Raw genomic sequence first — 22,364 nt, 5'->3', positions numbered from 1 at the left:
AGGCCTAAAGCCTCTAGTGACCATGAATATCATGTCTGGGCTGGGATGAAGTGCAAAATAATTTGTGCGTATTCATCATTTGGGGAATAATTTTTTGGTGGGCAAGAAGAGGTAATGGAGGCCATTTCACAGTGCTGAAGTAGATGGAATCACATGTGAATGGATATTGAAAGTTCCATGAGTCAGCACATCCCTAAAAAGATGTTGGACAGCTGTTGCTTGAGCTTTCCTGTAGTTTTTACAGATATAGAAAGCATATACTGGTTTCTATTTCTGCTGAATAGCGCCCATGGAAATATCTCTAGCAGATACATTGTGTGAAAATGACAGTCTATGAGTTGTGGCTGAACAGACAGGGGTCATCAGTCAACTAAAGAGCTGTTTTGAATTTCATCCAGAATCCCAATGTTGCACATATTGAAAATTTGTGCAGAGTAACCACCTGGACAGAAGAAAAGTAATTCTTCCCCTCGAAAAAAGTACACCAATTTTTTTTTCAAAACTGCAGATATTACAGATGAGTGATTTTCCGAGGAAAAGAGATTATTATTATTATTACATAACACCTCCAGGGAGTCTAAATACTCATCGAGGGAGGGCACTTACTCCACAACTCTCCGTCTCCACAATCGCAACTGTGTTCATCATCTACACCAATGCCATCTACCGCTGGCCACCACTAGTATTTTCACAGAGAAACATCCATGCCCAAGGCGGGATTCGAACCCACAGCCTTTTGGCTGGAAAGTGGAAACTCTAACCAATCGGCCAACCAGGCCGACATGATATCTGAGATATCTTATCCTGACATTTTATTGAGCATTATCCATTGGTTGAAGAATAGCTAAGGTATTTTCAAAGATAACAGAGAAAACATTTGTTATGGAAGCACTGAAGCACCATCATTCTGATTAGAGTTTGAGGTCACCGAGGTGATTTTATATAAAAGAAAGAGAGTGGATGAAAGGCTTGAAGAACATCTGCATCAACAGGAAAATCTTTTCCGAATTTCTTATTAATGCTTTTATTCCTCAAGACAATTTCCTGTTAATGCAGATGGTGCACCTTCCTCAATTATACATGTTGAACAACTTAAAAAATCTCCAGCAATCCAGTTAAAAAGAGAAGAAGAAAATAGAACATAAGATAGCAATTTTCTGAGAAGTCCTGAACACCAAACACTATCAAACCCCTGATTGTGTCTGTTGCAGTTGAAATTAAAAATTTCATCTGCAACATGAACTGCAACAGCGTATTTTCTCCAAACCTTTCTATGGCATGTTCTGTTTTCATGATGCAGTCTCTTTCTTGACCTTAGTGGTCTTTTTATATTATATTTATATAATAATTTTGATAAGCTTACGCCTTTATGTATATGTATATATATATAATTTTGATAAGTAAATCGATTTGATTTACATATCTATCCACTATTGTCTACTGTATTTACATATGTAGTAATTATTATTATTATTATTATTCCTGATACCTCCAAGGAGTCCGAAGACTCATCGCGGGAGGACACCTACAACTGTCTCAACCACTACACCGAACCTCTACCACGAATAATCTCCATCAACGCCATCAGAGAATGTTAAATTTTATCATCTCATATATGCTGATTGGAATTTCATTTCTTTTCCGTTACCCAATATACTGTATATCAACATTAAATAGTATGTTTATTGTTTCCTATAGATGTTATAATTTCCTCTGAAAAAAAAAAATTGTCAGGATTCTCTTAAGTGAACGATTGCATATCTGATCTGGTATCGAGATTTCCAGAATTGTTACAACGTTGTGCTGTTATTGCTGGATGTTAACTTTTTATTTAGATGTAATATGATGACTTTTACAAATAAAGCTATCTTGTGATAACTACCTTAGGAGATCATTTCATTAATACTGTACGTGACAAGTCAATTGCTATTCGAACCCACTGGATAAACTTTTGCATGAAGTTTTATAATGTCGGCTCACGAACAAATGCGACAAATGCTAGACCAGTTAATGGGAACTGGTCGGAACGGTAAGGATATTTTCTGACATGCTTTAATTTTATGAATTTGCATTTTGTTAAAAAAGTGAATTCAAGTAATATTTTTGGAATTCGTTTTTGTGTGAAATGTTATTTTATTAAATAAACGCTATTCTGTTCATGGTGATCATAAGTATTGTATCCATTTAACTGAAGTTTTTAGTTATTGGAGATAATTGGCCTAAATCTTATGAATGAAGATGAAAATATGTCACTGATGCTTTGTGTATGACACCTTCCATTATTTCATCTTTCGTGATGTCTGCAGTCACAAGTAATTTGACAAACCATAATAATCTGTTTATCTCTAGCAGAGATTAGTACTAAACCACTGGAGGTATGTCATCTACTTCCAGAATGTAAGTAAAATAAGAAAAAAATGTATCACTGATGCTTTGTGTATGACACCTCCCATTATTCCATAATGAAGGTATTTGATATGACAGCAATGAAGTGTTGGTGGTATGTTTTCATCTTTCGTGATGTCTGCAGTCACGAGTAATTTGACAAACCATAATAATCTGTTTATCTCTAGCAGAGATTAGTACTAAACCACTGGAGAGATGTCATCTACTTCCAGAATGTAAGTAAAATAAGAAAAAAATGTACCTAACATGTCATCTCCACGTGAAAAAATGTTATTTATATATATATGTATATATATGTGTGTGCGTGTGTATAAAAATCAGGAAATAATACTGTATACATTTTTCAAAGCAAAACCATGCATATCATCGATTGTAATACTTTGAGCGATCTACATGAATATTTTTGTCTAAATATACCATGCAGTAATCGCAGAAGGAACTTTTGTGATAAAAATATAAACCACCTGGTATAAATTTTATAAATGGAAGTAAATGTTTAAGCCAGTGGTCACCAAAGGGGTCGATATGACATTGTTAGGGGTCGATTGGAGGTCGACAGAAAAATATAAGACATCATTGTGTGGGTAATATTTAATTCAGTTAACTTGGATTACCTCCATGACAAAAGATATGGAGGTAATGACAACGCAATTAAGAGTGAATCATGGGATCAGTACCTCCATCTTACAGGTCCATGAATAGGACCTGTAAGATGGAGTAAGGTCATGAAAATAGTTACTGAGGCCAATCAAGTAGACCAAAATGACATATTTACCAATAAACGGATGTTGGTGGTTCCTGCCGGCTGGCGCAGTGGGAGCGAGATTGCAACATGTGCGTGGTTCTTATTTACTGATACAAGTATTCGATCCCAGTCTCATTTTTGTGCATCGACATACAAATGAGCGTTAATGTTCTAAAATTCATCAACATACATATTATAATTCAATTGTTATTCATTCACGAACTAAACTTCTCAATGTTGAAGAGTTGAGCAGCGCTGGTAGTAATACCAGTGATATTAATACCAGCAGTTTATTAATATCACTAGTAATATTAATAGTGACAGTAATACTAGTGATAGTAATAGTAGTAGTAATAGTAATATAATAATATATACTATATTATACATACAATAAACACTGTAACTATAAAATAAACAATCTAAAAACTCACATAAGCGTCTTATTTTGCTTGTCCTATTATAATTACGTAATAGTAAAATATGGGGGGGGGTCGATAAAAAGTCAAGAAAATCTTGAAGGGGTCGATGGACAAATAACTTTGGCGACCCCTGGTTTAAGCTATAACGTGGATCTAATTTTATTCTCACATTTGTATAAAGAAAGATTTTGTTTCATATCACTGTGGGAAGACTAAAAATATGACATTGTCCATAATTGTTTTATATTATTATTATTGTGTGACACCTCCAAGGGCTCATTGTGGGAAGGCACTCTACTTCACTATATTCAACTCACCATTTCCCCTACTTAATCTTCCAACTACTGCTACCACAATGTCACCACTAACATCAACACACGATGCAATAATGGCTGATATGCCTCTATGTGGGATGAAAACCCAAAGTTTCCGAGAGGGGAGGAATCCTTCTACCTCCATATGAGATTAGCTAACTCACCATCAAGATTCCTTTCTTCACAACAAAAATCGAACTCAGATCTTTTCCAATTGAAGGGTGCAATATCCTGTTGTTCTTCCAGTTGCACTATGGAGATGCTTATTCAGCATGAAATTTTATTTCTCTTGAGATAGTGATGAATTTATGCCAAAAAAAAAAAAAAAAATACATGTTTTAAGAAAGAGTGTACTCAAAGAAAAAACAGGTGTTTGTGTATTCTTTCCTGAATATTCATATGCTTTTCAAAAATTATGAAATTTGACATAAAATTGTCAGATATTTTTGGCCATCTATCCTAAATCACCACAGATCTCTTGCTTTCCATGAAAATTTGAAAACTTACATCTCTAAGAGTATTTACCATCATTATAGTGCTTATTATTAAAATTACAGCAACCTTCGTGGAGTCATTCTGGGAAGCCCACTTAACAACACGTCTATCATATTGAACCCTGTGCACAGTGCATTCTTGGCAGTTCATTCCTCTCACCAACCACTCACCATGCAAAAGTCTTCTAACTTCCGGGGGGGGGGGGTAGCCTGTTGTTTTTCCCATCTCAATTATAAAAGAGTAGGAAAAGTTTCACTCCTTTTATAATACTTTTTGTATTAATCTAGTAAAATCGCTTCACTACTTGAAAGTCTATCATATTGCCTCTTTTCCTCTTATCCACCAAACTCTGCAGTTGCATTTCCTCAACTACTCTACTCACTGTAGCTAACATTTTGGAGTCCTGATATCACTTATATCTTTTATCTTTGGATCCTCTCTAATGTTTCCACATCATAGTGAAAACAAGGTGATCAAATTTGTGCACAATAGTCCATATGTGATCTGAACAAAGCCTTATACAAAGTCACCATCTTATTCCTACTTGTCACTGTACTTCTTATCATAGTAACAATATGATGCAAAATCTTCACACTTGCAATGTGCCCTCAGAACTTTAGTCCATCGTCAACCATCATCCCAAAGTCCTGAACCTCATCCACTTCCTGAAAAGCAGCCTTATATCTCTGCACCATGAAGTGCAGCACCTAGCATTTAATAATATTAAACTATAAACCCCATTCATTGGTCCAAGCCAAAAGTCTGTTCAAATCTTTCTATAGAGAATTAACCTTGGAAGTACTCTTAATAATTATATTTAACTTTGGATCATCAGCAAATATTTGAACATCACCAGTCATTCCATGAAATACCATTAACAAATAAGTTAAACTGCAGTTGCCCAAGAACAGAATCCTGAGCCATGCCCCCCCCCCCCGGTTACCTTTCCTTTCTGAGACACTACAACATCATACACAACTTGCTAGTAATGTTCAGAAAGCCAGTGTTCAGTCTTTCTAATCAGTCTGTTATCCAATTCCATTTTATGCACCTTATACACCAACTAGTCAAGTGGTAATCTGTCAAATGCTATTACAAAGTCCAAGAATATCACTATACGAATCTTCCTTATTGACCACATTTGTCACTTTATCATGTAAGCATAAAACTTAATGCTTAAACCAGTGGTTCCCAAAATGTGCACTGCGGATTACAAAATTTTCATAATTTTATTTCCATTTTCAATTCAATGTGATAGGACGCAACATCTAGCAACTCACCAGTAACTCCCTTAGTAATAACTGTTTGTAGAAGCCTCTACAAATGGTTACTAGCTGGCACTCTACAATAGTTAAGTTTCTCGATTGTTTTAGTAGTTTCTCGAAATTTCTCTGTACTTTTGTTCGTATATAAATAGCTGTCGGTTTCGCGCTGTCTTAGTGTTGAATTAGTTTTCAGAGATTGTATCAACTGAATATTGTTGTGATTTAGTCAAGTGAAGTTTTTGAAGTATTTCATCTCATATGTATTTTTAAAAATGGATTGGTTTTTACTAAACAGTAATAAGCGTTGTGAGAGAGAAAATAAAGAGGGCGCACCATCAAATAGTGGCAAAAGTGTGAAGAAGCGTAAATGTCGAAAATATGATGCCAGTTATTTGGACTTTGGTTTTACTTCGACAGAAGTCAATGGTGAAGGGAGGCAGCTGTGTGTACTGTGTATGACGGTTTTGGCACCAGAGTGCATGCTACCAAGTAAGTTGAAACGCCATTTAGAAACCAATCATCCCAGCATGGTAGTACATCTTGTGACTACTTTACCAGAAATTTAAAAGAGTTAAATCAACAAAAAGGTAGTTTTTATAAGCAGGCGTCAATCCTAAACAATGCTTTGTTAGCATCTTACACAGTGACACATAGAATCGCAAAATACTGTATAAGAAGCCTCATACCATCGCAAAAGAACTCATTCTACTGGCTGCTGTAGATATGGTGAACATTATGATCGGTGAGTCTGCTGGGAAGCTGCTTTCAAAAGTGCCTTTGTCCAATAACACCATCAGTCACAGAATACAGCACATAGCGGAGGACCTCAATGATCATTTGGGTGATCATTGAGGAATTTGGGTTGCAGCTGGATGAGGCCACAGATAATAATAATGATGCTCACTTGATATGCAATGTACGGTTTATAGATGGTAATAACATTGTAGAAGACCTCTTTTGTAAAAGTATCACTACTGGTGCTAAGGCTCAAGACTTGTTCGAGATCCTTGATACTTTTATATCCGAAAATAATTTGAAGTGCACTAAGTGCATTGGTATCTGTACTGATGGTGCTCGTCCTATGTTCGACTCTTATGGAGGATTACAGGCACTTATTCGAAGCAAAGTCCCTGATGCACTGTGTGACCCATTTTGTTATTCACAGGGAAACACTCATGTCAAAATATCAGAGTCCTACGTTGAACCAGGTCTTAGAATATATAGTGAATGTAGTAAACTTTATAAAAACTTGGCCGTTGAAGGCAAGGTTTTTCAAAAAACTATGTGAGGATATGGGATCCGAGCACACGTCTTTGTTGTACTACAGCACTTCGTGATGGTTCTTTCTCGTGGTAATCTTTTGTGTCGTACGTTAGAACTGCGACAGGAAATTTATATTTTTCTTAAAGAGGAAGACCACAAGTATACTGAAAATTTTGTGAATGAAGATTTTTTTGGTAAAACTAGCATACTTATGTGATATTTTTGAAAAGATGAATGCTCTGAATCTCTCCTTGCAGGGATGCAACATGCACCTTTTATATTCGATTGAGAAAATTTCAGCTTTTATAAAATAACTAAAACTATGCAAAAGAAAAATGAATGAAGATGGAGGCGAAGAATGTTTCCCCTTGTTGCAACAGTTTTTGATTTCCATTGGAGTCGATTTCAAAATGATAATATCGATAAATTTGCATGGATTCAAGATGCATTTAATGCCAGTGCTCCATCCGAATTTACTGCTGCAGAAGAAGAGAATCTTATTGAGTTGTTTTGCGACAATACGTTGAAAACAAAATTTAGCAGCATGGAATTAACTGAATTTTGGGTATCAGTAAAAGATGAATATCCCCTTCTGAGTGAAAAAGCTCATTTGCGACTTCTTATTTGTGCGAAGCTGGATTTTCAGCAGTCTCTGTGATAAAAACAGTACAGCAATCCTTCGATTAATGCATTTTCGATTAGTGCATCATTTTTTTCTATACCTAAATTCGATTAGTGCACCTCTAAAATTCGATTAGTACGCCTATATACATCTTATAAATAAATGTTACAGATTTTAAACATTTTTCTCTCTGTACATTTTTATGGCTAACTATTTTAAAAAACCACTTACCAGGATGAAATAATTTAGTTACCGATTTAAAACATTACACAAAGTGAATTTTAATGGCGTACTACACTATTTCCATGTACACTGTGTTCCAAATTTACCGCCAAAATGTAATTCATCTGCTAATTACAGAGCCTTTTGATGATCATATCTCGTCCCTCCTTTGCAACTGTTTTCCCTAATTTTTTAATTTAAAGTATTTTCTCAGCCTTTCAACATGAATAAAAGAATTAGTGAGCAAAAAAGTGGAAATGTGAAAATGATTCGAAAAATAATCTCACTGGAAGAAAAAACTTGGAATAATAAAGAAAAATGACCAAGGCGAGTCCAGATCAAAGATGAGACAGGAACACAAAAATGAGTGAATTAACTACAAGAGCAATTTTAAGCAAAGCTGATGAATACAAAGAGAAACGTAAGACTGCTTCAAGTTCATCATGCATGCAGACTACTCGAAATCAAAGTATTATAATGATTGAATTAGAGAAACTTCTTTCTACACGGATTGAAGAAGATTGTAATCAAAAACGGATCCAGCTAAACACTGACTTTATTAAATCAAAAGCATTAAGTCTTTTTGCAACCTTGAAAGAAAGAGCTATTAATGATGGAAAAGAAGAATTCCACAGTAGTGCATTTCAAAATTTTTTGAGCATTTCAAAAAAGAGAAATAGCACATAATGTTTGAACCACAGATGAAGCTGCAAGTGCAGATAACAAGGTGGCCACAAATTATCCAGAGTTTTGAAGAAAATTGTAGCTAACAAATATTTAATGTCAATGAAACCAGCCTTTTTTGGAAGCAAATGCCTTCCAAGACTTTTCTGGCCAAATCAGAGAAATCTCAGCCTGGTTATAAAGTCTCGAAGTCGAATGACATTTCTGCTGGCAATATGCGAGCCGTTTGGAATTACATTCTTCCACATTGTGCAAGATGATTTTAGATGCTTTTCAAATGAACCTAAGTTAATTAAATCTCATTCTGAGAAATTGGGTGATTTCGCCCTGTGCATCTTAAATTTAGCACAGCCGGAAGATCCTGAAGAATATGAAGAAAATTTAATCCCTGATAAGCCCAAAGAGATTTCACAGAAACAATTTGAAAATGTTTGTACAGTCAAAGTTTTTAAGCAGCAATGGTTAGAGGGGCCCCTGATGAAGAGAGAAGCAGTAAAATTTGCAGAAGAGTAGAAGAGGCAATAGGGCCATATCGTCAGTTGTATGCAATTGAAAAATTGAATGCCTGCCAAACTACGTTAGCTCAATTCTTTGTTAAGAAGTAGAATAATAAATTGATATTCTGAATATGTTTTATTGTCTATCAGCTTCATGGTTTTCCTTAAACTAGGCCCTGAGATATACCCTGATTCTTTTATAAAATATTAGGGTCAAAAAAGAAATTTGAGGAACAAATTATACTTTTTCCCATAGGTTATTATATTCGATTAGTGCGTTTTTGATTAATGCACCTGTTTTAAAGAACGCATTAGCCGCATTAATCGAGGTGTATCACACGAAAATCAATGTGGAGAAGGAAATGAGGATGGCTGTGTCCAGTTTGATTCCAAGATTTGAGAAAATGTGCGGTGATCAACAGGCTCATCCATCCCATGAATGATAATTAGTTGAATTTGTTCAATTACTTTTTTTTGTGATCTTAAATATGTGTTTTATTTATTTTTACCTAACCCTTTAATTAAAAAGAATTATTCGCTATTTCGCAAAGTGTACTTGTTAGAATTTGACATAGGGCGCCTTGGGAAAACCTGGATTCAGCAAGGGCACAGAGAATCGAAAAAGTTTGGGAACAACTGGCTTAAACAAAACCCGTCCTTCACAAATCCATGTTGTCCATCATACTTAGAGAATCCTGTACATCCACCCAGTGCTGTATTCTGTTCCTAACTAGTATGTTGTTAACAGTTCTTCAGTGTATAAGAATACAGATATAAAAGTCCACAGACTTTTCAAGAAAATTTTCCGCTGCCTGCAACGTATTTAATCATATTATATCGGTCCATCCTTATAGCTAACACTTCAGAGTCCTGAAGTCATTTTTGTCAACCACTTCTGAACCATCTCCAAATTTCATCCTTTTCATAACTGTTTTTTAAGGCAATTACAATGCAGACTAATATGAACTAAAGTAAATTTAATTAATATTCTATTATTTTGGCAAACCCATATTGCCATTGTCAGGGAACAAAATATAATATAGTGCACGCAGGCTCTACACTAAGCAATGAAGATGAAGCACATCCACTGAGAATAGGCCTAAAGTCCTAAATAGTAGCCCTTAGTGGGCTAAATTGGGCATCCTTGGCTATTGGGCTGAAGTACAGAGGATGAGAACTTCCCAAATTTGGGGCAGTTTTCATGCAATTAAATTGGTATAGGTTAAGGCAGTTTCTAAGGCATAAGCAGATTCAAGGAAAAGTCTTTTGTATTTATATTTGCTGCAATGGAGTAAAGTGGCTTTCTTCCAGCGTATTCTCTGACGGGTGTCCAAAGCATGGTCAGCAAGTTCTGAGTGGCTGTAGTGATGGAAACAGATATAGTCCTTATGTTTAGCAATTCTGATGTTGGCTGGCCAAACAGGCAAAACAGCCAACATTAGAATTGCCATTCTAATGTGCTTCATCTTCATTACTGAGCATAGTCCTGCATGCACATATCTTATTATATTTTGTTCCCTGACAAATGGGCAGTTTGACTTTGCCGAAATATATTGGAATATGAATTAAATTTATTTGTTAATATTAGGCTACACTGTAATTTCCTTAAAAATACAGTTATGAATAGCCAGCGTGTAAGCCTTACCACCAAACTTCATCCTCTTCTGACCCCAATTCCATAAATAATTTTTAAAAAAAGTTACATAATTTATAATACATGAGTGTTTAAATTTCCTTGTTCCATTGATTTAAAAAAAAAAAACAGTTCATGCTTCACTTCATGATGAACTGATCACCTCTAAAGTCATTAAAATCAACATTCACACCCACCCACTATACAATTGCAGGAAATGCTATTGCACACCCTCCTTTACAATAATTGTAAAAGTTTTAGATCGACTTTTCAGATATTAGGGTAATAAGTCAAGAACAACCAAACACTCACTAAATGCAAAATACTACAAAACTTAATGAATTTATAAGTTGTAAATATGTTTTACTTATATGAAAAAATATTTCTTTATTTATAAAATTTTTTATCATGAGTACCTGAAGTATGATTAATTTAACAGAGAGAGAACAGCAACCCAAATGTAAATAACAGATGTAGTATTATGAGGTGTAGAGCATCAGTTCTGATTGTAACCAAAGTCCTTGGAAGGTTTAGTAAAAGTATAAAAAATTAATGTTCATGAGGAGTGTTAAACTAATATTACTTCCTGCAGTGGGATAAACATAATCTTTCAGGTTTTTTAGGTGTAAATGATGTAGCAAACATCAATCTATATAATTGTTCCATAAGGATCCTACTCTTATGTAGGACCTGAATCTTTTATTTTTTCGTGAGTCTTGTGTGCATGTGGGTGATTACAAGATTCTATGAGCAAGCCTAGACTTTACTGGTTCATGGTACCTGATTGATTAATTGGTTTACCTTACCAAAGTTAGATAAACCAGTATGTGTGCCTTAGATCCATAAGCACCAGTGAATACCAGCAAGTGATTGTTGTTAACCTTTACATTTATAAAAACGGGTAATATTCATGTGGGCATTGCTAATAAAATTTTATTTAAAGCAGCTCATGTTTTATATTATTATTATTATTTATGGCATCTCTGTGGAGTCCAGAGACTCTTCATGGGGAAATAACTTCCATCAAGGTGGATATTTTCACCTCCTAATCTTTAAACTCTCTAAAAAAATAGCAATTTAATTATGAAGAAAGCTATGAGAATGAAAGCTGTAGTAGTCACCTTGGTAAAAGCTGTAGTGGTTTAGGATAAAAAGGAGTACTGTATGAATTCATTATAAAAATTGTTTAGTCAAATTAATAGATTGATCAAGCTCCTCAATGACATCACCAAATGGATTGCAGAATTCACAAAAGAAACCAAGGTCATAATCATCAAGGGGAAGGCCTAAATTAAATTGGCAGAGAATGACAGAAGAGGAAAGAAGAATGGCTCACTGGGAGAGCTGGAGAGAAGCTGAATTGATGGCACAAGACATATCTGGAAGAAACGGATCTCGGCCTTATGTGCCATGAGGCACAAAGTGTGTGTAAGTAAGATGCTAATGGTCATTTAAATACAATAGTGATGAAAGATTAACAAAACAAGTGTTAGAAACAAAAATGGCAGGATGAAGGCTAAGATTGTTATTTATGTCATCTCCATGGCTTTCAGAGACTCGTCATGGGGAAATCCAAAATCAACCATCATACACACAAATCCTATCTCATACATCTCCTTAAATCCATTCACCATCAAGGAAACTCACAACTGTTTCTGGCAGTCCATTCCACTCCATGCAAAAAGTCTGGTCTGTACCCCTACTAACCACATTTTTACACAGCTTCCACAGATGGCCCCTAGTTCTCTATTTGTCATATATTAAAAAATTTCACTTGCATCAATTTTATAAAATCCCTTTAATATCTTAAAAGTTGTTAGCGTGTTTTTCAACATCAAAGTATTCATTGAGCTATTTTACCAACTTTTGCAATATGCCCTCTGAACTTTAATTCTTTGTCTACCATTATCCCCAAGTCCCTAGCATCATTATTATAATGTATATTATAAGATATAGATAGATCTTTTGCAGTAATAGTACTTCAGAATGAAATGTTATAGAGCCTCCATAGCTCAGTCAGTATAGACGAAGCCCTTTGGTCAGAAAGACCTGGATTCGATTCCCGTCAGTGACGTGAGGAATCTTTATCTGGTCTTTTTCGACTGAAGGCGAGTTAGCTGGTCTCATATGGAGGTAGAGAGTTTTTCCCCCAGATTTATTTATTTAGCGTATGGCATAATAAAGACACATGACATCAGAATATATAAATACATATTTGTGCAGACAATAAAAATGATACAAGTAATGCACATATACAAATATCAGGTAAAAAAAAAAAGGTCTAAAATTTTAAGTAAAGTTCAGATAGCCAGTCAAGAGCTGAAGGATCTGCCTCAAAAAAGTCTCTCAGGTCACCAGGGTAGGCTCTTATACTGCAGTCCTCCACAATGTATCGGATGGTTTGGTTTATGGTCCCACAGTCGCATTGGGGTGTAGGTGATCTTCCCCACTTGTGTAAGCTGTCTGCGCAGATACCATGTCCTGTGCATATCCTATTTAAGCTTTTCCATAGATGACGTGGAAGCTCAATCCCTTTCGGATTTTGGTTGGAAAGGATATACTTGTCTATGTCTGGTGGCGATTTTTCTTTCCAAGTTTCTAGCCATTTCGAATTAACTTTGAAATTGCTATTTACTAGTTCTTCAGCCAGTATTAGTGGAGGCCGTCGGGATTTAAGGCGATTCATGTTTATATATGGGATGTCTTCATGTATCGGCAACAGGGGATTGCTGTTTATTTTTTTGTATTCTTTTACCAGAGTTTTTGTCTGCGCAGGTTCGGTGGTGCAATATTGCTCAAAGTCGGAAGCCAGTAGAGGGGAGTGGATTTGACACAACCTGTTATTGTCCTCATTGCTGCATTTATTTGCGTGTTGATTTTCTTGATATGAGGACTGTTTAGCCATACTGGTGAACAATATTCTGCCGCAAAGTAGACTAAGGCCAATGTGGAGTATCGCAGTGTAATAGCGATACTCCACATTGGCCTTAGTATCGCTATTACACTGCGATACTCCACATTGGCCTTAGTATCGCAGTATCGCAGTGTAATAGCAGAAGAATCCCGTGTAGAACCACACAGTTTTTGTATGATGTTATTACGGGTTCTGATCTTTAAAGAGAGATTCTCCAGATGTCTTTTAAAAGATAGTGTTCTATCCAGGGTAACACCCAGATATTTAGGGAAATCTTGGTACTGCAGCATTGTGTTGTTAAAGCTGACCTGAAGTTTGCCGGTAGATCAGATGCATATAAGTTGAACAGGATTGGTGCTAATACTGAGCCCTGTGGGAGCCCATTGTTCAGCTTTCTCAGTTTGCTCATTTTGTTTACCAGTACCACATGGAAGAACCTGTCAGAAATCATGTTACCAATAAGTCTTATGATGGATTGGCATGGTATGATTTGTATCAGCTTGTATAGCATCCCCTTTTTCCATACCGTGTCATATGTAGCAGTAAGGTCAACAAGCCTGCTTCAATATGGGTAGTAAGGCTTAGTACTTGGTCTGTACAACTACGTTGAGTCCTAAAGCCTGATTGCTCAACAGGGATAACTTCAGATATTTTTGGCCCAATTCTGTTAAGGAGGAGTCTCTCGAGGAGCTTATAACAGCAACTGAGGAGCGCAATTGGCAATAGCTCTCTGCTTGATCTTGAGGCTTGTTAGGTTTTAATATGGCTATTATTTTGTTTCTCTTAAAGGCTGTTGGAAGGTTTCCCGTCCATAAAATGTGAGAAAAGAATCTTGTTAGCCATTGACAAGCATTTTTTCCACAGTTTACCAAGAATTCCGGGTGAACACCATCAAAGCCTGATGCGTTGCCAGTTTTCACCTCCTTTAAGGCCTCAGTTATTTCGTCTGTGGTGAATTCTCTTGAAAATTGGGAACTGCCATCTGCATTTTGTCATAAGTTTCTGAGTGTTCATTTAACTTTCCGTGTGTGTTGATGATCTCGAGGCTGCTCCGGACTGTGAGGTTATTCGACAGGCAAATTTGATCTGTAGTCACCAGAGGATCTTTATGAGTGATTGGGTTACTTCCACCTAACTTTTTCAATAGGCTCCATGCTTTTCTACTTGATGTTTTAAAGTCTAAGTCCTCTGTAGTTTTTATTCATTTTTCTGTATGCTCATTATCAAGCTTCTGGAGTAATTCGTCAGCTATGTCACAGTCGCCAGATTCTAAGTAGACTTGATATAGCTCTTCACAGTCTTTATTCCATCCAGGTATGTATTCCTTTCGGAAACCCCTTGGAATATACTTATTTGCTGTTGATATGACTGCTCCAATAAATCTGTTGTAGTTTTCACTCACAGGAGGTATCCATCTTACTATTTTATCCAGTTCTTGTGAAAACTCCTGCCAGTTTGCTTTTCTAAAATTCCATCTTGGTCGTGGAATAGATCATATTATTGGTATTTGTATTCCTATTTCTACCAATACTGGGTGATGTTGGCTGTACGGAAAATCTTCAAGGACTTGTCTTATTATGTTTATCGGCTGATTTTGCAAATTTTGGGTAACAAAACAGAAGTCTGTGTTGTATTCCCTCTTCCATGCTGCAGCCTTAAAGGTTCCTTTGTATCAAATATTAAGCTAAGATTGTTTTGCTCAGCCCAGTTTGTTAGTTTCTGTTTGTTAGTGCTTCACCATTTCCATCATTATTATTGTAATTCCACATGGTGTGATGGCTGTTAAAATATCTTATGTAAATAGTAGGATGTGAAAATATGGGAATTACTTCAGGTGGCCATTCTACCAGGGGAGACCTATAGATGTTAACCACTGTGAGATCTTCAATTTTGGCCATGATAGTGTATATATTCTGATTAATATGTGCTGATATTAAGTGGGCATTCTCTATATTATTGCATATGTAAGTTGCACAGCCATGAGCTTGGTGATCGTAGCCTGCAATTTTCCCTCTAGATTTCAATTGTTCATTATTTGTCTGCATCTCTTGAATGACAGCTATGTCTATATCATTTTCTTGAAGGATTTTTGAGAGAGATTGATTTTTAGCAAAGCTGATTCCTTCAATGTTGAATTGGCAAATCCGGAAAGTAGCACCTGGTTTTCTTTTCTTGTGGTCCTGAAAAGGACCGTTTGGTGATTGTATAGCTTGTAATTTCATGTGTCTATAGCCAGGAGATCATTAAGATAGGTCTGGCTGCCAGCAGTCACTCTAGCTCATTTAGCATTACCCAGAGTGCACCACGCGGAGGCGAGCTAGGAATATACCCCTTTTCACTCAGAAACTCCGGGTTTTTTTTTTGTCCCTCAGAACAGGCAAACCAGCCCATGAATGCACACAGATTTTCAGTCATAAAATACGTACTTAATCCTGCACTATGACAGCTCAACCTGTCCTAAGGGATGGTTCCTCTCCCTCCCGAGGATTCAGGGGGGGGGACCTCATGCTAATAAATAAAGATTGAAATATTGATCAGAGTAGAGACCTGACAGTTAAGTAGACCACTTAAAAGTAAGTTATTGACTCTTGAAATCTTAATTAGGTTAAGTGTTCACTAGAAAATGACTGGCATCGATATCTTCAGAGTGCTTATTAAAAAATACATTTAGCTGAACATCGTGACATAAGAGCATACTGTGATTTTTCCCTTCCATATAACAACACTCAGATTATATCATTAAATGGATAAGGCTTAGTTCTGTAATAGAAGTAAATTTTTGAAAATAATTATATCTTTCATAATTTTGTCCTTGTCCTAATTATGGCTGCTAAATACCCCCCCCCCCCATACACACACAAAAACATTTTGTTTTTGTGTGTGTGTATTATTTTATTACCAAATCTGCTTTGGCATTCCCCCCTCCCTCCCTTCACAGAAATATTTTGTACTTCCTACTTTTTCATATTCTGATCCTGTGTTAAAACTTGAACAATCAGCTCAAAGGCATTGTCATCTGACTTGCCTATTCCCTTTGTACTTGTACTAAAATCTCACCTAACCATGCTGTTGCGTTTGCTTTGAGATTTTGCAATGTCTATAATATGACTTTAATATCACTTTATGCATGAATACTTCTTTTCCACTAAAAGGAAATTGACAGGATTGCTGGATCATACATTATTTATGCAGAAGATTCAAGGTGGAAGTACTATCTACATCAGGGGTGGGGAACCTTTTTAGTATCAAGGGCAAAAATTGCTAATTTAAAAACTTCCACAGGCAACTGGTAAATTTTAACTCTTATATATAGTGTATGTAGTGTGCAATATATATCTTACCAGACGTATGACAATCATATTATATGTAATATAGCTATTTTTGGTTTTGTATATTTGATTATTTAAATTTAAATAAATTTAAATTATTATAAAATTTTATTTACAATTTTACTATTTCATTCTTTGCTGATGTACTCGTATGTACATCAGCAAAGGGGCGTATTGAAATAGACTCGTGGGTGAGGGGTACCCCACCTCTTATCTACACCACTGTTTTACAGATTGCCAGTGGCTAGAGTTTGGAGCATTTTTTTAAATATTGGAATATGCACATGCATTATTTTAATGCATTTATATACGTACATTCTGAGTGCCTGAATTTTTTATTTAAATTATTCAAGGTTTACACTTTATTAAGTAAGTATTATTATTATTGTAGTCACTTCCATGGAGTCCTAATATTCATCATGTGAGACCCAATATCCATCATACCTCTCCTTGAAACCAATACAAAACAGATACAGGCAAAACACACGCAACTGACTCGGCCAATCCATTCCATTCATTCACCACTCCCCGAGCAAAAAAATCTAATCCTCGTATCCTTGCTAACCACACTCTTGCCCAACAAGGGATGGCCTCTTGTTCTGCTCACACTAGCAAAGTATGGAAACATTTCCCTTACATCAGTCCTATTAAAAAAAAAAAGCCTTAAATAACTTAAATGTTTCCATCTAAATCTCTCTTTTTTGCCAGTCAACCAACTTTTGCAATCCTAAATCTATCCTCATAGGACACATTCCACAAACCACTCATCTTGATCACTTGCCTCTGGATCCTCTCCATCACTTGCACATCCTCAAGAAACCCAGGTGATCAGACCTGAGCATAGTAATACAGATGGTAATTGCATCAGTGCTTATAAAGAGGAACAACTTCCTTATCTCTGCTTGTTAGTGTATTCTTCAGTAACCAAGTAATCCTGTGACTGCTCTGGCTACTTTAGCAATGTGCCCTCTAAACTTCAGTATTTTATCCACAACTACCCAAAAAGTCCCTGGCTTCATCAGTTTCCTGCAGTACAGTTCCCTCAATGTGATACACAGCGTGTAATGTTTGCATCCCAAAATGCATAACTTTACCCTTTTCCACATAAAATTGACCTACATTATGTTTTACTCATACTGTTAGCTTGTTGAAATCATCCTGCAAGCTCTATACATCATCTTGATTAACTATTATTCTACCCAATTTTGCATCATCAGCAAACAGCTGAATATCTCCCTTCAAATTATTTGCTATATCAATGTACAAGTTAAAAAAAACCTAGAACACCAGTCACCTGCCTTCTCCTGGATTCTGCTCCTCCATCTACTACTTTTTAGTGTCTGTGCATGAGCCACCCTTTTATCCATATCACCAGTTTCATATCTGTCCCCATTGGTTGCAGTTTGTGTAACAGAGTTCTGTGTGGTATTCTGTCAAACGACTTTGCAAAATCCGGCAGTATCATTGTGTAGCCATTCCATATATCCAAGTTAGCTGTCACTCTTATAAAAAGTTGGTAGATTATATTAAGGCTTGACCGACCATTTCAGTCAATTCAGGAGATACTTGTATCGCCTGAATTATCTTTTTGACCAACTTTTCCAGTATCACTTTTGCCACCATTCATGAGATACTTATTGGCCTTTAATTTGCTACCACAGACTTAAAACCTCCTTTATGCAAAGGAATTATTTTGCCATCCTTCCAGTGTTTTGAGACTTTGCCAGAACTGACACTTGAATTAAACAGCCTAGGAAAGGCATCACTAGTTCCCCTGTACATTGTTTTATAACAGTTGATATCCCATCCAATTCCAAACTGTATTTGCATTCAGATTTGTAATATACTAAGTGCCTGCAATTCTTCAACTTCTCTTCTCACATCAGTACTTGTCATGTCTCTGATAACAGTATCTTCACCTGGATGTACACCCTCTGTCCAAAAAGAAACCGAACTTTTTATGCAAAATAAAAAACAGGCCAATTATAATTATTCAAATAATTTATTTCAATCAATATACTCCCTCATCTTCGATACAGCGTTTGGCACAGTCAATTAATTCATTAAATGAGTTTTTTATATCAGTTTTTGGGATACTGTTGAGGGTCATGGTTACTGCCACTTGGATGTTTTCAATGCTGTTGTATTGCTTTCCTTTCATCGGCAAATGAAGTTTGGGGAAGAGAAAGAAATCACAGGGTACTAAATCAGGTGAGTACGGCGAGTGATCCAAGACACAAACTTGATTTTTGCTCAAAAACTGTCTCACAGTGTTCGAAAGACGAGATGGTGCCTTATTGTGCAAAAGTGACCAGCTGCCTGCATCATGATATTCATGCTGTATGCGACAAATTCTCGCTTCAAAACTTTGAGATAAAACTCGCCATTGACAGTTTGGCCAGGCAGAACGAATTCTTTGTGGATAATGCCCTTGGAATCATAGAAACAAATCAGCATTGTCTTTACTTTTGACTTCTCCAAGTGACTTTTTTTTTGGATGCCCCTGGTCTCTTCCACTCAGCACTTTGTTTTGGGCGTTTCAAGGAAATTTGAGTCCTTCCAAGAAATTTTAATTGGGTCCTTGCAGTGTTCAATTCGATAAATTTTTGGTCGCCGGTCAACTTGTGGGGAACAAATCACGAATTCAATTTACGAAGGCCCAAACTCTCAGTCAAAATGTTGTGCACAGTTGATTTTGGAATCCCCAATTCATCTTCAATCAATCTCATGGACATTTTCGGGTTTTCTTTGATGAAATCATGCACTTTTTGGATGTTTACTTCGTTCAGTCCAGTTTTTGGACGGCCTGGCTTTTTGTCGTCCTCAAGCATCTCACGACCACTTTGAAATCGCTTAAACCACTCATAAACTTGAGTACGGGATAAGCATTCATCACTGTATGCTTTTTGAAGCATTCGATGCGTTTTGGTAAAATGTTTACTAAGTTTAACACAAAAGTCAATCGCAGCTCTCTGTTTGAAACTCATTTTCGTCAAAACACACGGTCACTCTTGGCACTATAACTTGGCTTCTAATGAAAATGTCATAAACAGTTGACACAAGACTAATGAAGGTTGCTTCTTTCGACAACAAAAAGATACAACAGGTGGCACCACTAGTTCTATTTTTGAAAAGTTTCTTTTTGGAGAGAGGGTTTATATACACTCTCACAAAATGATCACTCAGTAGCTCAATAATTTAATCTATCTCCATTACCGCTCTAACATTTGCTCTCATTAAAATTATCCTTCGATAGTCATTCTTCCTCCTACTTGCCAAATAATGAAAGAACTTTGGGATTTCCTTCTGCAAGTTTGGCTTATCTCTTATAATTTGATTTTGTCTGATCCTTGTACTGTTCGTGAGTTAACTAGTCACTCTATATTCACCACAACATTTTCGTTTTTGCAGCTCATGAAGTCCTATCTGATTTACTCTCCTAACCTTGGGTATACAGCAGGAATATTAAACTCAATTGGACCATTTGCGATAAAACTGTATCTTGAGTGGGCCGCAAAACATTTTCGGTTAAAAAAAACCTGCACTAATTAGAATCGAAGAGAAGTGAAAGAATGAGTATCAGTAAATCGGAAAATTAATAACAAAATTTTATTTATTCTAAGTCATTACAAAACATAAAATAATAGTACAATGATTATTTCAACTCAAAAAAATAAAGAATATTTTTATTATATTAATATTTACAATAGATAGCATTTATTTGAATAATTATACAGTCTAAAAAAGTATAAACTCGTTAATAACCATCACAAAAAATTACAGAGCCTCCTGTTAGTTTGAAATTTTTTGTGTGTGTTGAAATAAAACACTTCTATTTTTTTGGGGGCGGGGTCTATATTTTGGGGAATTTTTTAAATGTTAATGAAAATGTTTTGGGGAAAATGATATTTTCGGGTTAAAATATATATACTTGCATAATATAATTATAGTAATTTTAAGTAATTTAATTGTAGAATTTTATTTTTTTCCGGACACTTGACAACGTTTATTGTTAACCAGCTTGACAAAATTTAGACTCAAAGATTGTGAGCATACAACCTTCATTATGGCAGAAAGATTGATGTCTTGATCTGTGGCCTGTTTGTTACCTGAGACTAATACATGAGAATAATTGTTCACATAAATAGGTGCTTCCAAAATAACATAGAATATTTGCTGCAAGCCTTTTTATTTCCGTATATATATTTTTGGAACACCAACTTCTTGGTATTTCGCTTTTAGAATGGAATCATTTTGGAAATCAATAAGTTCCATTTGAATACAAATAGGAGCTTTTTCGAAATTAAAAGAAAAGGATCTGTAAAAAGTGAAAAAACTTCTTGCTCCTTAAAATTTTTAAATCACCTATTAAATTCTTTAATCTTTTCTAGTTTGGGACAGTACTGAGAAAAGGTAAAAGTTTGATTCTTATTGTTCAACTGTTCACACGTAGGAAAATAATTTAGAATATTCTCTTTTAAATGATTTTGAAACAAAACTAATTTTACATCTAAAACTTGCCAGTGCATCATACATGTGTGTTATTAACTGATCTTTCCCCTGAAGTCTGACATTTAAATCATTCAAATGTCCTGTAATATCAACTAAGAATGCTAGATCTTGTACCCATGTCTGATCATTAAGAAATGCAATATCATGGTTTTTCATTTCTAGGAACAATTTGATCTCCTCTAAAAGTAAAAAAAAAAAAAAAAAAAAACTTTTTAGAATGTAATGACAAGATTCATACATCTTCAAGGCCCACCTTTCCTAATTGGGTTGAGGGGGCAACAGCTGCAAGAGGAACTTCCAATGGTCATGATCCTCTGCCACCAAGCTCAAGTGTTCTGGTGGGATTCCCAAACATGTCCACCCAAGGTTTTGGATATAATCTATCCAGCAAGTCCTTGGCCTTCCACGTGGCCTACCACCCTCTGGCTTGGCAAAGAGGGCCTGCTGAGGGAGCCTCTCTTGTGGCATTCTGACCAGGTGCCATACCAACATAACTGTGATCTCTCAACACGGAGAAGCAGCGATTGAGTTTTGAGGGTTTCCCGAATTGCAGAGCTTCTGATTCTGTCAAGTCCTGTCAGCCCCGCAACCCCTCGAAGGAACCTCATTTCAGCCGCTTGGATTCATGTCCGCATTCTTTAGGTCATTACTCAATTCTCATGACCATAGGTGGGGATGGGGACGTAGACTGTATTGAAGACAGCCAGCTTTGCCTTCTGGCTTAACTCCCACTTCAATACTACCGCATGGCCAAGCTCCCGCAATATTGAGCTTGCTAAACCATTTCAAGTATCTAGCTCTACTTCCCATTTTCCATCATTCTTGAATATGGACCCAAGGTATTTAACTTCTCCACCTGCCTCATTGGGACTCCACTTACATGTAGAGTGCACTGGGATGGTTGTCTTGAGACCACCATTGAAATATTTCAGTTTTGGCCACACTGATCTTCATTCCAGCGTCCGCACAAACAGCTACAAACCTATCCAGGATCTGCTGGAGGTCATCTCCAAAAAGCAGACGTCCAATGCTACATCTTCCAAT

The 22,364-nt window shown here is 36.1% G+C and overlaps 1 protein-coding gene across 1 annotated transcript in view; it reads left to right on the top strand.

Annotated features, from left to right (window-relative positions):
- Positions 1 to 1,555: 1,555 nt before the first annotated feature.
- LOC150109004 (putative RNA-binding protein Luc7-like 2) overlaps positions 1,556 to 22,364 on the top strand; it is a 169,743-nt gene continuing 148,934 nt past the window's right edge. The window contains exon 1 of the mRNA XM_090404919.1: positions 1,556 to 2,029. Within this exon, the coding sequence (XP_090261045.1) occupies positions 1,969 to 2,029 (61 nt within the window). The 5' untranslated portion in view covers positions 1,556 to 1,968. The remainder of the gene's footprint in view (positions 2,030 to 22,364) is intronic.

The sequence above is a fragment of the Typopeltis vanoorti genome, chromosome 2 (assembly GCF_054136105.1).
Source record: "Typopeltis vanoorti isolate ZY-2024b chromosome 2, IOZ_Tvanoo_1.0, whole genome shotgun sequence".
Taxonomy (NCBI): Eukaryota; Metazoa; Arthropoda; class Arachnida; order Uropygi; family Thelyphonidae; genus Typopeltis; species Typopeltis vanoorti.
This window is presented reverse-complemented; position numbering and strand designations above follow the sequence as displayed.